The sequence below is a fragment of the Perna viridis genome, chromosome 12, assembly GCF_037379345.1.
Source record: "Perna viridis isolate PV_CMFRI_1.1 ecotype Kerala chromosome 12, ASM3737934v1, whole genome shotgun sequence".
Lineage (NCBI taxonomy): Eukaryota > Metazoa > Mollusca > Bivalvia > Mytilida > Mytilidae > Perna > Perna viridis.
Window position 1 is genome coordinate 4,715,658 of NC_142456.1, and position 18,792 is coordinate 4,734,449.

At 32.1% G+C, this 18,792-nt stretch overlaps 1 protein-coding gene across 8 annotated transcripts in view; it reads right to left on the reverse strand.

Moving 5' to 3' along the window:
* Positions 1 to 12,864, reverse strand: part of LOC148600938 (uncharacterized) — a 101,090-nt gene extending 88,226 nt beyond the window's left edge. For all 8 annotated transcript variants that reach the window (XM_088556451.1, XM_088556453.1, XM_088556448.1 and 5 more), the window contains exon 1: positions 12,372 to 12,864. In XM_088556451.1, the coding sequence (XP_088412577.1) occupies positions 12,372 to 12,469 (98 nt within the window). In that variant the 5' untranslated portion in view covers positions 12,470 to 12,864. The remainder of the gene's footprint in view (positions 1 to 12,371) is intronic.
* Between the last annotated feature and the right edge of the window lie 5,928 nt (positions 12,865 to 18,792).

Sequence of the window (18,792 nt, forward strand, 5' to 3'; positions counted from 1 at the left end):
GATGTTAATGTTATCCCTTTCTATGGTTATCATTTTCTCGCAATCGAATGTTTAACTTTCAGCAATATTTCTGGCCATCGTTTTTAAATGTTAAGGACAGACTATCAATGTACCGACCAAAAATAGCAATTTGTTGTATGTTATATTTTTGACTTGATTTCGCATCTTTCTAAAAGTTTATACATGTACATGTATATTACTACATGCATACTCAACACTACTATACTAATGAAAACATAATTTAAGACAAATGTTTGAGTTTGTCCTGTGTTTGTTTTGTGTGTGTGTATGTGTGTTTCTCACCTGGTCCATGCACCTGGTCCATGCTCCCAGTTTTTAGTAGAGTCCGAGTTGCTCATTTACTTTTGTTACTTTGTATGTATGATTTTAGTTACTTCATGTTCTTTGTTGTGAGTGTCCGTTTTCCATGTCTGGTCTTTGTCTCTGGATTACATTCTTTTGATTACCGCTATAACCTTGGTTCCCTTGATTACTCTCTCAGGATGTAACGACCGTCTTATATAAGTGTTTTTTACATTACATACAAAGTAACTGAGCAAAACGTTAGAATGACATATTTGGCAATTGCTATGATTTTGTATCATTCTCTGAAATTCATGACAACGTAAATTTGTCAAGTTAATAGTAAATGATGTATTCAATTATATCATCACCTATGAGTATTTGTTTAAAGTAACTATTTTCCATTAAAACATTTTTTCACCGAGCGAAACGAACATAGACTAGACAATACAAAGGACTCTCAACCTTAATGAACGGCGCATTGCTATATTCTATTTAACTTACAAGATGAGTAATTAGTTGGTCACGGGTGGCCTCTTTGGATTTTGTCCCTATAACACAATGTTCAACCTCTTAGCCATAGCACGAAGAGTGTAATACAAGTGCACCTCTTCCCATTTTACCAGAATGAACTCTGTTAATCATAATACTATATTCAAACATTTTACACTGTTCATTTCTTTAATCTTTGATGATATAAAACTTAGATTGTGATTCTCTTATTGAGTAAAAGCTATGGACAAAACACCTCGACCCACCCTTGTTTGCTAGTGGAGGATCCATAGTGGGAAGGTGGTTCGGGGAAAAATTTGGACAAGAATAAGCAAACTATTACCAGGAACACTCCTTTCTCTTAACAACCCCGTTCAAAATCTCGACCCACTCCCCTTCGCGTCTTGTGTTAAAAAGTGTACGTTTTTTTCACCATAGAGTAATCGTCTTGTGCGATATTATGCTATCAAAATATCCAACAGTACTAATGAAGAAGTCTTCTACATGAATGTCTGTCTATACACGTGAACATAAAAGACTGTTCATCTACTGTACTAATTTTGTCAGAAATACATATGTCATACTTGATAACAAGGTGTAATAAATAAAATTGTTTTCTTCAATCCTAGCGTTGAGCTACATTTATACTTCAAAGGCGACTCAGGCGTTATGAATTAGCTCACCATAGCGCTGATGTTTAGGGAAGTGTTTCGTATAGTAGAAGATTGCATGCAGGGTGCTGAATTCATGCTATGCAAAAAAAAGAATGTCGGCGATCTTACAGACCAAATTCTATAAAACATGAAAAGATCTGGTAAAAACTAACAATAACATCATATAACAGGAAACTGAACAAGTTTTGACCAAATTCATTTCAACAACTGTTTACATAATTTTTAAAGCTCATATAAGCAAATGTATTCTTTCACAAGAAGCATTAAGATTAATACTATGATATAACTTAGTAGATCAGTGCATATTATAACGGTCATTCATTTTGTCTGCTAATCGAAACATGTAAACTTCTCTGTGTAAGAATCAAGCAGAATGTGTATAAGATGAGGCACACGAAGAATGCAGAGATTTTATTGCATTATCTATTTTCTATACATCATTTCCCCTAGAAATGACCATCATGCAAAGTGTTTGTAATTTTTGCCTTTTAAGATATTGCTAAGTCATATTTAGTTGAAATGAATATGGTCTATCCTAGCGCTGTCAATTGGTGTATAACTGAAGTTCACGTAATAGCTGGTACATTGTACATGTAGCCAGAATTTAAAATGACTGAACACGGCTAGTCTTAATTGTCATATCAATGGCTTGTCTTGGAACTTGAATTTTCACAAGTAGTATCCTGAAGGATCAACTCATTGACAGACATACACAAAGAAAGCCTCTTACCACGGATAAATACGGAAATAATTCCTAGTCTATCACATGTATATCTTTGTTTGCAACAACAATCTTTTTCGCACATTGTAAAACACCACCTTTTACTGCATTTATTAAAAAATGATACTTTATAAGCTTTAAAGGAAACGCAAGCCTAGGATAGAACAGAGGACCCTTTATAGATTGAATTAGGAAATGAGAAAAAAATATTGTCTGTTGTTAAAGCAAACAATATAAACGTTGTTTGTGTTTCAAAAAACATTTTTCATCTGACTTCACAAGAAGAGAAAGATAAAATAATTGCTGAGTTACAAATATTTAGACGTTTGAATCGTTTCTTTGTTAAATTCCATGCTATTTAGACGAAATGCTATAAAAATGTCTTCGAAGTATAAATGATTTCTTTGCAAATACTTCACGAATTTACTATAGAAATAAAAACGCTATTTTATTCATTTTTTATTACGTTCAACAACTAACTAGTAATGAAAGGTAATAATAAAATACAAGATTTAACCACATTTATGCAAATTTGTATGGTAAGATTAAACTTTAAAACGGTACCACAGCGCTTCTCGCACTCTATGAGACATAATTCCTTATGAAAAGTACATGCACGGTGGTTAAAGAGTGCTAGATTTATTGTGTTTAAAGCTTTGCTTAGAGATCCCTTTCATGACCTCCGTTGCGATTATATTAAATTTAATACATGTAAATATTTCATACAGCATATTGTACTCAAGTCAAACACGTGTATTTTTTTTTCTTTCTTTTTTTTGACGTTAAAATTACCTTGGATTTGAAGAAGTCGGTCTCACTCATTAGCTACATACTTGCATAAAATCTTTATACGGCAGTTTTTTTTAAATACAATTATAATACATATAAAATCATATAGATAGAAGTCAACAATCACTCCTCCGGGATCGTGAAAAACGATGAGGAACATAACAAAAAAATAATAAACGGTAAAAGATGTTCAATATCACCAAATGATGGTAAAATTTACATTGAATAGTTCGGATAACAGAAATCCTTCTCCGCCATAAAACTAACTAGTTTATTAGTTTTATGTTGAAGAAGGATATCGTTTATCCGAAATATTCAATGTAAACTTTTACCATCGTTTGGTGTTAATATCTGTAGATGTCACTGTTCAAGTCAAGAAGAAAAACTGCTTTTTTAGCTTAATTTATAAATAAGACAAATTTTTCCTAGCTTCGAATAAAAGAATTGAGGGCAATGGCGATTTTGTTGTTCCGTGGTGAGATTTTTCTTAGTTGAAGACTTCAAAGCAAAAACATAGACGTGCCAACTGTTTTAATTATTTGATACATTGCATCCTTTTTCCTTTACATGTACGAACACATTACATTGCGTAAAGGTACGGAAGTTTTATAAACCAAAGAATTTTAATTGGTACATGTAGCTCATACATAAAAGGGTCATATGTACTTTAAGAATACAAGCAAGTCTCAAATATGAAAATGTACCATCTTATAAATAAATCGAGGACATGAAGATTTAACTGTTCGTGGTGAGATTTTCTTAATTTGCAGACTTCGAAATGAGATAACAGACTTCCGTGCATATTGCCTGAGCAGGCTAAGTTGTTGCTTGTGTAAGGTACATACATGTATGCATGTGGATGCACTTATTTCCGTTTTCACGTGAAAGTGTAGCAAGTGCCAACTGAACCAGCTCAGAAAATTAGTACAATAGGGTTAAATTCTCTACTTGATGATTTTTGTCCTTTATCCTTTACAAGTATGAATCATATTGTAAGCCTAAAGTCAATATAAAAAATGAACAGAACCTTCATAAATCCAAAAAAAAAAATAATAATAATAATAAAAAAAAAATAATAAAATAAAATGGAATAAAAAGTAGCAGCTAAATATTAGTCTTTCTCAAGTTAGTAAGTACTTAGAAAATCGCATGTACTTTTAGGATGCATGTAACATTTATCATATGCACATGTGACTTGTATGTCAACAATTATGCATGTATTTGATCATGTAAGTGTCTAATTAAAGTCCTCCCATCAATAGTGTTGCTCTGAAAACTAACATGCACACACTTAAGTATGAGTTTACTGAATTGTTTTGGTGTATACGAGTTGAAAATGAGAAAACCGAATAGAAGTGGATCCAAAAATATTTTAAAACACGATTCAGAAAAAAAGGATGGGTTAAATGCAATTACGATGTATTTTCTCATTTTTACCAAAATTTTGCAAGAAATTAACAGACTTTTCCAACATAAAAAGGGGACTACAATCCCTGGATCCACCGATCCGAATATAAGTATCACTGTACATGTACATGAACAAGGACGCGATTTTAGCTCTTTAGTATTTGGATCCTATCGAACTGTATTTAATTGATACAGACAATGTAAGCTGAGCTGATACTTATATACGTTCTCACTCTCCATCAAATTTATTATTCCATTAAAATATTAAAGAAAAAACCTTTCGGAGATATTATAAGAACACGTAATTTCAAGGTCTGGTTAAAATATGAAAAAATAAAATTTAAAATCAAAATCAAAATTCAATGAATATAATTATAAAACCTTATTTAAATCGCCGAGAATAGATTATTATCACTACAAATCGTTTTCATATTTTAACCTACATTTTTGTGATAAGTGTTGTAAACTTAAAATGCCTGTGGTCAGTTTGTCTCGATGCTATAATAACGCTGGTTTATTAATTAAATACGTTGTACCTTTAAATAACAATATCACTTCAGTAATTTAGAAATATCTAAAAATCCATTTAAAATACACTACGATAAGTAGTGAAACAAAATGTACATACATACATACATAAGTATATTTACCAATTAAAAAAATGTTTTATACTTTTATCTGCTGTAATAGCCCAAGTTGCTGTACATGTACATGTATATTAGTGTACCAATGATAAACGATGATAATTGTTCTACATGAGTTGAGTTGAAAGCTAAATGAAAGTACAATGGTGTATTTTATTCAATAACAGTATTTTAGATTCTGAATAGAAAAAGAACAGATACTGTATGGTGAAACGCAACAAATGCACCACCGTATTACCCCAATAACAGTAGTTAATACAATGTACTTACAGCGATCACCATAGATCTTCAATTAGTATAAACACCTTCAAGTAAGTTCTGAAAGGCCCCAACATTAAAAATAATAAAATCCACGGTTAACAGAACGACGACACTCGGAGTCCTTCAAAATAAACTAAGAAGTGAAATAACGACACGAAGACACAATGACCAACAATCAATCTTTTCTAACAAAGTATAATGCTGCAAGCGCAGCAGACAACTTGGAAATTGAAGACAAAAATAGGAAATCGACAAAATTAGAAAAAAAAAGCAACGAAAAAGTACCAAAAACATGCTTAATTTATAAATTTTGTACTTGATCTTGGGCTTGATATTAAAGACTCACGAAAAAGTGCAATTTTATAAAGGTGGACCCAGATATTTTCAAAAGGGAGTGTTGATGAAAATAGGGATACAGTCAGTTTTGTACATAATTAACAAAATTTTCCAACCCCTGGAACCCCTTTGATTAAAGCAATAACACTAAACAAAACAGGAAATCAGATTGTAATGTCCATTATTATAATTTCCATTTCCATTCATTAATTAGGTGTGTATATCTCGGGTACCAATCACATGACTGTCTTCAGCAAGACCCCCTAAAGATCGGTTTACCGTGACAGATTTCGTTTTAACTGTCCACAGTCGGGGTCAGCAGTGTTTGTGGGAAAGAGCTGATTCTTCTAAATTCCCGGTGAACTAGCCATTTTTGTGACAAGTGAAAAACACAAGTCAGAAGTTATAACACAACATGAACACAGACCCCGTTCAGAACCCTGTTTCTAAATGTGTGTGGTCAACAAGCCTATAAATCATAGTTCCATTCAAGTCTTCTCTCATTTCCATAAATCAAATAAAAACCAGATATTCCTTGACATTAGTAAACATTTATGTTTATTTACTGCTTTAGTCAATTTATCATTTGGCCATTCTAATCTAATTTCATCATTAATTTGTCGAATTTCTCACCTTGTAAGAGAATATTTCAACTCGTCAAATGCTAATTTACATGTTTGGTCAAATAAACTCGGTGGAAGTTAAAATTAGACATTTAAGACGATAGTGAAAGTAATTTTGAGATAAAAAAAAAACGGTAGATAGAGACTGCAGGTACTTTTTAATTACTACCAGTGATTTATGAAGATCAAAGTCAATTTTACCTTCCAGGCGAGCGTTTATGTCAAAGGGTATTCACAATAACAGGTAATTTAAGCTATCACTTACATTCCTAGCAATTGAGTTGGGATACGAGACATTTTATTAAGTATTGTCATCAATTTTTGTGATTGAAATCTCAAATTTCGTCAACTTTATCACATTTTAAAAAATAAAAGGAAACATTGTTCGCATAACCAATAAACATTTTACGGTGATTTGGCGATTAATACACGAATGAATAAATTATATTTGAATTAAAAACGATAATTTGTTTATTTGTCCTCAGTAATTATATCTTCAATTCACAGCGTGAAGCCTGCTATTAACATATTTTCTAATTAAACAGAACTGGACATACAATATACAGACGTCCTTCCTAACAGGGAGCTCGGAACTGGGTCGTGCTTTGTTCTTGTAGACTAAGTATTGAAAGTGGTCTACGCATTTGAAGGACATGGTTTTTAAGGAAAAATGGACAATAATGACCCTGTCATGTATATTTTCACTCCGATAGACGTTTTTTTAAAAATTTGAATGTCAACTATCATAGCTACATACTGCAAAATACATGTAGAATATGAAATTGAAGGGAGTGCAGACGTTTTATCACCACTTTACAATTCTGCACTCCGAATTATCGGATAAAGTTCATAATGAATAACACATTCGTAATTTGTTCACTACTTTCAAAAGGGATAGACAGGTATACACTCCATCCCCGACCCACTTCATTATTAACAAAATATTTTCTTGTATGAAATATGATTTTTTTTAATTACACATAGTTACATACACGAAAAAGGAAAACAAAGAACGATCAACGAATTTTGTGCTCCACGTCCCCTTTTACTCTGATATGCTGGAGCCGCCCCTAGTTTCCTGATAAATGAAGGTACGGCACGACAGAACCATCATGTAGCCCAGGAACCCAATACTCCTGCATAACATCTTTGATCTGTACTGTGAAGTCTGTGAGAAACTTTTATTAACTATGTAACTAACAAATACCCAAGGTCTAAGACTTACAGAAACTATTTAGAAATCTGCACATAGCCATTCGAAGAATTTAAATTAAAGTCATTTCTAAACGTGCATGACGATACTGCAAAATTAAGGCACATTTTTGTAACATCTTCGCGTCCCATTTCTTGACAGTTGTTTGTTTACATGCATACCAATGAATACATGTTTCGTTGTTATTCCAAAAAAATCACATATTGCATAATCATATCAGAAAGTGTTTATTTTATTTATCACCAGTCATTCAACTCCTATTCTGTACCAAGATAAAGATTTATCTATCTTCTGTCACTGTGCAAGATATGACCACAAATGTTTTTTTTAATTACAATGAAACCTGTCTAAACTGAACTCCTTATGAACTTTGATATTTGTTTGGTTTAGACACGTGTTAAGATTTCTAAGGTTCAAAATACATATAGATTGATACATGTACATGTATGAAAGAACTGTAGAAACTGTCTGGTTTAGACAGGTACTCAATGTTAACTTTCCTGTAATTAATTAAAGTTAATACAGCTAGTATATACTGATATACATGTACACTGTACAACTCGAAGTTCAACATTGTAGAAATAACCAAGTCCATGTACAATACACTGAGAAATTGATTCTTTATCAACAATACGTGAGAGATAAATCTAAGACTTTTTTTTTTCTAGCAGACGCATTTTGTCAAAAAATGAGATAAAAATTTCTTCTATGAAATTTAAGGCATGTCAAATACACGGTTAATTTAAGGATTATCTTGACCCCTATAATATTAACCTAGCCCAATACTATTGACATTGTGTCATAAAATAATTACGCCCCCAGTTGTATTCATCTAATTATGGAGTTAACGTCCTTCACTTTCAAATCCTCTTCACAAATACAATGTAGCTGGTGCTGATCCGAATATGACAAAATAATAATCTTCATTTAAAAAGATTTTTGTGCAAGTGAAAACTTAAGACACTTAAATACTTCGCAATTCAATCCTACTTTGACTTACAGTCATTGAATTTATAATTCCCCTTCATATGCTTCTGATGATATGGGCTCAATGAGTAGTTAGATGTACATGTACATGTAAAACTTATCCACGTAGCAAATACTTGTTTTAGCTCAACTATTAATTTAACACTTCGTCTACAAAACACACACATACAATAGTGTTAAATTAGCATGTTGCATAGATTCAAGGAGCATGGGTGGATCGGTCGACGTTACAAACATAGAATGTTTTTTTTAATGTAATATTTTTTTTATGTTTAAACAATGATCAATATTCAGAAGGTAATATGTTCTACAGTTCGATAAATCATCAAGCAAAGTCGTTACTGTAATATATTGTAATGTATATTTCATCACATATTTTTTAAGGGAAAAAAGCCCCCTTATTTAAATTTTTGGATCCTCCACTACATAACGCAAGAAAAAAATTGGCTAGTCATATTAAATTTTAAAGGAAATGACGACAGGAAAATTTTGCAATACATTTCAACACATTTTTTAAATCAATTTTAACTTTCACTATTTGGGATCTACTTTCAGTATTTAATATTTTCAGCTTGAACTTGATGCGCCTTCCTACAAAGTTCAAGACTTATTTTAAAGTTGGTGTCTTTTTTGTTGAAGTAGTATTATAATTGTATTTACATGTACATTACAGTAGTTCCTTTTATTTTCACTTTTCGGTAATTTTATGTTATGTTTTCACTAAACTAATTTGATCATTTTATTTTTGTTTTGTAATTGACCGGAAATAATTGACCATATTGAGATGGGAGGTTATAAAACCTGTTCAGCCCACCATACCTGTGCCAAGTCAGGACCATTGTGGTGGTTTCCAACTTTTCGGTTTTTCCCTTGATATTGCCATTCGTTGTCCGGACTTTGCATACTGACTATTCCCTTTGACTATTGCCTAGAGTTTATCAGTGTGGTAATTTTGTTATTACCCGTCATAAATGTATCACTGTTTCCATAGGAACTATATGATTCTTACAAAAATCTATACTAAAAAGTTACATTGGACAAACTTATATACATGTAAAACTAACCCTGATCAATCCGAAAACCTGTCTAAACCAGACAATTTTTACAAGTTCTTTATACCAGTTTAAAAGTATTTTTAACAAGTTAACCGATCACCTGTCCAAACCGAACCAACTTTAAAGTGCAAAAAGGGGTTCAGGGTTTGAAATTGTATTTTTGATATATTTTAAAATATTCCACAATTAACATGGTTAAAGCTACAATTAGACTGTGTATTTTTATCACAGAAAAATATCAAATAAAATCAAGCAAAATCAACAAACAAAAAAAAAAAAAAAAAAAAAACATTGTACTATACGAAGATATCTACTAATTTCTTCACTTGCAGAATCCCCAGCTTACTGGCGGGAGGGGCTTAAAGATGTAGATCTACACCACTTTTATAGGAAAAAGTTGTTAATCTCGTCCATTGTTTGGGCACAAATTGACAATTGAAAATCCTAAACTCCCTTTTTCTAGAAACCCACAAATTTTTAATTTTCGAGTCCGATTCTCCGTATGTTTAATGAACTAATATATATACATTTGTAGACGTGTAATATTTGTATTAAAATATTTGACAAGACTTAGTGACAATACCAAGCCTAAAATAGCAGTTAATCAATACTTGTACATAGATTCTATAACATACTCATTAAAAAGGTGTAAAAAAATAAAATAAAAAAGATACAGCCAAACTTGTCTAAAGTGACCTTCCTAGGAGCAAAATCATGGTCGCATAAGACAGGTGGTCTTAATTTACAGGTTAATTTTACAGAATGGTCCAATTACTACAATACCACAAATCAATGGTCAGATCACTACTGAACAGCAGTAATTAGGAGACAACTAACCTCTGTTATTCCATTGAATTCACATGTGACATCATATTTGATAAAAGTGATATATTTAAAATGGAGAAAATGTGTATATACATGTAGTTACATGTATATAATTAATTTTTGACAAAGGAAATTCTCTGCAGGATTGTGTTTCGATAGCAATAGAAATCGGGTGTAAAATACATCTACATGCCAGTCTTGGTAATTTAGCATGTACATGTACATATATGCACACTGAAGATCTTTTCAAAATTTATTCATACGAATTACTACATTTTCACGTAATAAAATGTGCAATACAAAGAAAATTAAATAATCGTTTTGAAATTAATTTTTCATACACGTACTTGTACAACCAGTACGAAGCCAAGGACTTTTCGGTTCGATCAGGGTAAACCGATTTCTCTGATCCTTTTGGAATGTCGCGTTGAACTGTTTATATCAAGCACTATACAATGTACATGTATGCTAAATCATATCCTTTAATGGTACTTGAAATTCAAATGCCAAAAACATTTCAAAAAGCCTTTTTATCTTTTATATAAAAATACCAGTAACATTGGTATAAATCTTTACGTATTGGCATTAGAGAGGTTTAACTTTTCAATTAAGTGTAAAAACGTTATTTTTAAGTGACTTTAAATGCGTAATGTTTTATTTCAGTACATACATGTATACATAGACATGTATTTCGAAACATTTTGAACGACAACACAGTTTCAATTGCTACTGAATTTATAAAATTTGTTGTGATAAGTAACTACATGTACAGTTTCCTTATACCAGTCAGACCTTAATCCTGTTTCAAGGACATATAGAATTACAGTGTGTTTTAGGCCTGTGAATTACCTATCCAAGAAGATAAAGAAATGAAAACAAAGAGGTTTACAAACAGAGAATTGAAAACCAAAAAAATATCATTCTAAAAGTAGGGAACGAGTAAGATGAAAAACAAAAACAAACAAATCATGCATTTGTTGTAACAAATGCCCCTCCCAATAATATCATTCAAAACATAAAGTATATGCTATTTTTAGATTATTCCTATATAAAGCTAACATCTTCGGTGTCCTAATCTGAAATCTAAATTGAAAAAAAAGATAAATACTTCTTAACATTTAAATGCACAGTCCTATTAAAGTTATCTCTATATGAAGGTAATTTATAGCCTTAGTGCAAACATGCACTTGGTTTACGGCTTTCTTACATTTAGTTGTTAATATAAAATTACAAAGTTATAGAGATCATATCATTTTCTTAATCTGTGCAAATATTTAACAATGTTTGTCGCCGATCCTTTTATGTCAGATGAAAGTTTTACGTATATGTGCACATTTATTTACATTTTGCACGTATTTTACCTTTTTATCAAGGATTAGTCACACTGAGCATTTCGATTTAACCCAAATTTTAAAAAAAAATCATGAAATTTGCACACTGTTTCCCTCTTTGCTTATAATGCCCCACAAATTACTACATTCATGTTGAGCCCGGGGGTAAGAATGGTAATTTTGATGTCTCAACCCCCCCCCCCCACAATGCCGATCAAATTGTAATAACCGCTTCTATACAAATTAAACAAAAATAAACATGTTTTACAGTTCAAGTCATGTCTGGATCTACATGTCCCGCTCATCTGAACATTCTGGGGCAATTTCCTTAAAGTATGTCAAATAACAATTACTTGAATTCGTAGTCTTATTCTGCATGTTTACAATTCAGACGAAATGTGCATTTTATTGCAATTACTGCACATATGTTTTCAATCACTTAAAATTCATTACAAATCTGTTTGACAAGTTCAGATCATTTACATAATTTAAACATTTTCTCATTCATTCAGCCTTTCTATAGCTACCTAATACATATAAAAAGTCAACTTGACTTCCGATATACTTTGTAAAAACCTCAAGTAAATCTTATGTAAAAAGTTTCGATCGTTTTAACATACTACAGACTCTTATAAACATTTTAACATAATATAAACGTAAAGAAAAGCGAGTAAAAATATAATTTTTTTAAGGTATAAAATAATACTTACATCCCCGGTTTCAAAGAATAATCATAAGTCGCTGAGATCAAATCCCAATTAAACGAAAATGTAATTAAAATCCAATTTATATGAAGCAAGCTACTCATTTTCACAATTCTTACAAAATTCCTCGTAGATCTATTTTGCTACTCTAAATAGCTACCATAACAAAATATAATAAAGGTGCATTCACTTCACATATCGAAAATTTTATCCTTCAATTATAGAGTTTTTTGCATTTATTTAAATCCATCATATTCCGTCCACGATATTTTATCCAACTGCAAACTCCATGTGTTAAATTTAAAGTGACTATAATTACCTAACACGTAGAGTAAGTAGTCACTTAAGTTCAACAATGTTGAGAATACACCTGGTTAAACCTCAACTCGTCTATCCACTGTCTTAGTCAAGTTATTGAAGAACACTACTGTGAAATGTATAAACCAGTAGTAAACGGGCAGCCGACACGCAAGGAGCGCGCGAGTTGTCAAATCGAGGCGGAGAAAGAATTGGATGATGGGTCACGCGTTATGAATAGACCTTCAAGAGTGTACTGAAAAGTAGATACTAAAAGATTTTAATAATATGCTAGTTAAAAAAAAAAACTATAAATGGTTTATATTTGTTTTGAAACAAAACAGCGCTGTTTAAAATTTCAAGACTTAAAAGAAAATCAATTTGTAGATATCTTAGGCGGATCTATTATTGTTTGAGCTCTCCATAATTAAAGGTTTCAAGTTTTACGCCATACAATTGTATTATTATATTAAGCATATATTTAAAGGGGGCAGTAGTCACCAATGTAATCATACTACCTTCTAAGATTAAGTCATCAACTCAGTCAGCAGACTTAAGATATGGAATATATTTCCGATATATTTTAACAACGGTGTTTTTAATGACCCATTTGAAATTCTATAATTTTAATCAATGCAGCTACTTTTCATTAGAGTTAACCCATGCATTAAAACAGTGGTAAGATTGTTAAATTACATTCAAACGTAATTATTTAGACTGGTAACAGTGTGTACATATCGTAAAATATCACATGCTTAATTTATGACGCTGTAATGCTATGATTTTAAAGCGATGTATTTGTTAAACGAATTCCACACTTTTTTCTCGATCAGGCAGCATAATTGTTATAAGCATTCAAATACTTCCTTTTTTTTCTTATCCTAATACAATGGCCGCGATGATAGTATTTAGAATTAACTACATGTATAATCAGAATAAGGTATTATCACATTACTGATACGTAAACAAGAAAAACCTGTCTTATGCAATGAACATTGAGACTAGATTCATTCATTCGTTCATTTCTTTATTTCCTCATTAAATGAGATTGTGAATATATATATATGTATATAATATATAATACTAAATACTAACTTTGTAAAGACATGGCAATAATAAACTACAATCAGGATACAGTCACATTAAGGAATCACTACATGTACATGTATATACATTATGTTAGAAGATATGGGAGATTTGGCGCACGTGTTCTCATGAATCAATTTGTCCCCGAGTGTGCCTGCGGAACAACGCTATGCATTGAATCACAAGAGTATGGTTAGGACGTCTGAAGTTACGTAAATCGTCATCATCCATATAAGTATCAGGAATCTTTCCTAACAGAATCTGATAAAATGACTCGTCGTTATACGGATAAGTTCTAGAAACAGTTCAAATTCAAAGTTTTCGGTGATGACACTCCACAAAGTATGTTTGATACAAATTCCAAGGTTGAAAGCTAGTGGAAAAATGAAGGAATAAATTTTATTACAGAACTCAATAATCAATACCCAGTTCAATAAAAAAAATATTTTAAATGGTTTCAAGCTTGCCTAGCTTATCGTGAGTTGAAGGAGGATTCTATAGAATTTCAGATTTTAATGAAACTGGACCCTGATTGAAATAAATAAATTGGTAAGTCCTTAGATATCGGTAGAGTACGGCACCATACAAAATTTTGAGTGCGTTGAAGTTCAACTTGGATTTCTTTAATATTGTAAAAAAAGCAGTTTGAAACCCTTCTAGATTATATACTTTGTATTTTGCAATAATCACATTTTCAACAGTTTCTTATGTTATGAATCGAAAAACAATGTAGTATAAGAAGAAAATAAAACACAATGTCGAAATACAAAAAAAGTAAATAAAAAAAATCAAGAAACACCCAAGCTGCTACTTGCGCAACGGACAACTAGTTTCATGAATCACTACAGTAGTTACTCAAAGGTAATTACAAGATAATACAGTTAAATGTGTGGCTGGAGAAAACTCTGATTTAAAGAGCTAAACCTAAGGTAAGGGACACTCTTACAAATCATTTGAACGTTTGTATTCAGGCTCTGTATATCAATCTCATGTAAGTATCAAAGCTATAACTTGGATTGATTTCATTCTGTTTGAAATGGAAGCTTGGAATGCTTTGGTGAAATTGAATATGCTACAAACAAATTACTGATTTCAAGAGTTATGTCCCCTACCCTAGGACTACCTCCTTAAACCAACAGCTTGTCTTAATCAGACCCCAAACAGGTTCTGTCTTAAAAAAAGAGTTCAGTTTAGACAAGATGGCCGTTGGCCGAGTGCAATAGAATACTTGATCATTCTCAGTACCAAAGGACAAATGTTCTGGTCTATTGTATCCAACCCATTTAATAATTGTTTTATTACCTAATTTGTCTATGAGATATAATAAAGAATGGAAATGGGGAATATGTCAAAGAGACAACCATTCGACCAGGAATAGGAAATTGACCGCTCCATGTTTACGAATTGGCAGACGAGTCACATCTACGTTTTTACACACGAGTTTTTTGTGTGTAAATTCCAATTCAATAAAGCGCTTAAAAAAGTTCAACCAATCAAAAGGCTTAGATAAAGGTCATTATGGGGTCAGTGCTATAGAATCCTCAAGGAGACTATTGCACCGTGCAATAGTACATCGACAGTGCAATAGATCGCCTTGTCCTGAATAAATTTTGAAAATAGAGAAAAATATGTGTATATTTAATAAACAAGATGAAACCTTATAATTAGGAAATAAGTGGTCTTAATAACTTGTTATTATGTGTGGCCGGCCACATAGGTTATTGTATGTGGACCTTACCAAATCAATCCACTTTATAATTACATGTAGCATAAAACGTGTTATTTCATTTCGATTTTTAATTACAATTATGTTTTTTTGTTATTCAATGACCGAAATACGAGTGCCTCAATTGTCAAAATCGCCTGCTGCACAGGTAATATGTCAGCTGTGGTTGAGTGTTTCTAAAAGTGAATGACATTTCGAAAGGTTTGATTACATAGTTAGCTTTCCTATAATGTCTGTCTCCTTATGCGTGTATTCGATTTATTTAAAAACTTCATTTATTGAAATGATAGATAAAACTTATCTTCAAGCGGTGTGTGTGACATCAAAAAGTGCGACCGTTAACACTTCCGGTGACGTAGGTTATACCCATTCGTACCAGTAGGTTAAGCGTCCTCTGCTTTTCTAGAAACACCCACCGAGTTGCCCATAAAAAAGTTAAGTCCGGTGTAGTTGAGAGAGGAAGGGATAACTATGAAACGTTAAACAAATCGGTTTTCATGGGGCAGATGGATGCACCGTAATGATTCACGTGCCCATAATGATGAACATAAAACTTCAGTAGCGATGACTTCAATCTTCTAGCTATATAACCCTGTTTCAGATGCCAAATTGTAAGAAGTCAAACGGGGACAGAAAGTCTGTGTAGTTACGGCAAGCTCTGGCATAGCGTATGAGTTATGATAAAAAAAACCTCCATAAGCAGGTGCTGAGGGAATGTTACCAAAGATGAAAGGAAAGTTGACAATACGGAATGAAAAGTCATCGCGTTTGTCGAATAGTTTGGTCAATTATTTTCCTTTTCCATCTATTTTAAAGTGTAGGTCAAGATATAAGGCTGACTTTACAGTGTCTGTAGTATCTTTTATCTCAAGTTCTTGGGGTAGATGCAATGCATAAAATCCCCGAACAATACTACGTTATCAACAAGCGGAAACTGAGATCAAAGGATGTTCCTTCCTTTTTATTAGATCAGCTATAAGGTCAGCCTCATAAGATTGACGGAATAGGTCAGCGAGTAGAGGGGCACAATTTGTTCCCATTGGAAGACTGACCGTTTGTTGAAAAACGCATCCTTCACACTGGACAAATATGTCTCGATTAAAATTCTAGCATTTTGAAAACATCATATTCGATATATTTGGAAATGATTCGGAATCTTTATTTTTTTTTACAAAGTATGAGGAATCTCTACTACGTATCTGTATCTTGGTGTACCGTCTTTTTGGAGTAACAATGATATATAATGTTTTTGAGTCAGGATTTTACCTGAGTATGTGAGTATGCGGCATAGAAGTATAAAGGGTTGAAAAATCAAAGGTTTTAATGTTTAAGAGTGTAATCATATGGAAACTTAAATTAGTTATCTGGACAAACCAACATGGTTTAACATATCGTTGCATAAAAAAAAAAACAACAACAACAAAAATAAAAATAAAACAAACAAACAAAAACAAACAAAAAAAAACAAAAAACCCCGAAAGTTTTCTCATTATTAATCTGCAATTGAAAGTTAAAAAGGTAATAGAACACATCTTATATGTCATAGAGCGAATCTAATGTAGGATACACACTCTTTAAATGTTCAGAATGGAAGCTAATAAGTGCATTGAGCCTACGATATAATGTGTAAGAAATATTTCCCGTTTCTATAGAAGAACATACATGATAAGGTAGAGTAATTAATATTTTATTCAATAAGAAATGATTGTAACTTTTTGATCTATGTAGAGGTAACCTCAATCCTGTGGTGCAAGCTTCATGTATAGAGACACCATGTGCTTTTGATGTTATTTCGAATGTGCAGGGTCTTATTCTAGTCATCTTTTAATTCAGAATTTAAAAGAATTTTAATACTAACGAAAGAAGTAAATCTGCTGACAACGTTAATTACATTACATTCACAAAATTGCGGCTATGAGATCATCATCGAACAATTTGACTAATCAGAAGAGACGTTACATCCAAAATTAAAATAAGGATTACACATACATGCATCAAGTGCACGACTCTGGGAGAATCATGAAAGATGTTGATCTAATCATCTCTTCTACCTACACAAATTAATTTTTATGCTTCATTATAAAAAAAATATTTGTTTCAGCAGTTATTGGTAAAACAAGTAATTGAAATAATAACAAACATTGAGTATCTACAGTATCAAACCACATAAAGAATTTTAAACACTCCAAAATTACTTCATGCTTGTAGATCTGTACTATGAAAAAGGTGGGTATGACACTTTTGCACTAAATACATGTTAATAAACATATTTCTGCTACATCAAACCGGTAAAGCTAATAAGTTGGGCTCAGGAACGACTAATTAAGTTCCACATAGTCTTGCTAGACTTATCACATGTAGTTAAGTACGTGTAGTTTTGCTTGAACATAATTACACGGAATTGAAAACAACAGACAGTCTCAAGGCATGTTTGTAAAGTAAAGATGCTCAATGTTGTTCAAATGTTTAAAGTAAGTACAACGTAAAGATAATACAATTTAAGTGCGAATCAATATAAAATTCAGGCAATACCAATGGATACTGTCACATTCATTTCTTTTCTGGAAAAGTACTTCAAAAGTTATATCGTGGTCAACTGGGGTCAAGTGGTGTAAGATCGAGAGACATTACAATGGAAGCCAAGGGAACAGAAACTTGATTCGATTACTAAAAGAAATTTTGAAATAATACATACATTATAGATGCAGTTCAGATATCTTTCTATTTTCGGAGAGGTATTTCCACAGCTTTTTTAACTGTTCTTGTAGCCATCAAATCGGATTTATCTTTTTTGTGTAGTACACAACCGTACACCGGTGTCTAAGGTCGACTAAGGTAGAGGTGATTTATGGTGCAAAAACTCCTGAACCGACGATGACTTTTCAATCTACATACGCCATATTTTGACATAAATTAGGTCCTTTCAGCATAGAGATCTGTTTTTTGGAGAAAACGATCATTCAAACCAATCTTAAAAATCATACAAATCAAGAACTCTTGTAAAGTGTCAATTTTATGTACAATCTTTTTATTTTTTTATCTCAAAAGTGCAACACACGAGTGAAAATACTAAGACTGGTTATATGGTCTGTAACTGTTCTGAAAGTGAAATAAAAGTGCTTTCTGTGAGTTTTTGGTTATGCATGAATCATATCCTATCTTATATTTCATTGACAGCTACTAACATGTTTTATACTTAAACAACGAAAACTATCGAATATCTGCAAAATTCTGATATATTGCATATAGCTAGCTTGGTTTGCATTGACTGTAGACTCGTCTGCGAAGACCTGAAAAAAAATTCCAACAAAAGGGGAA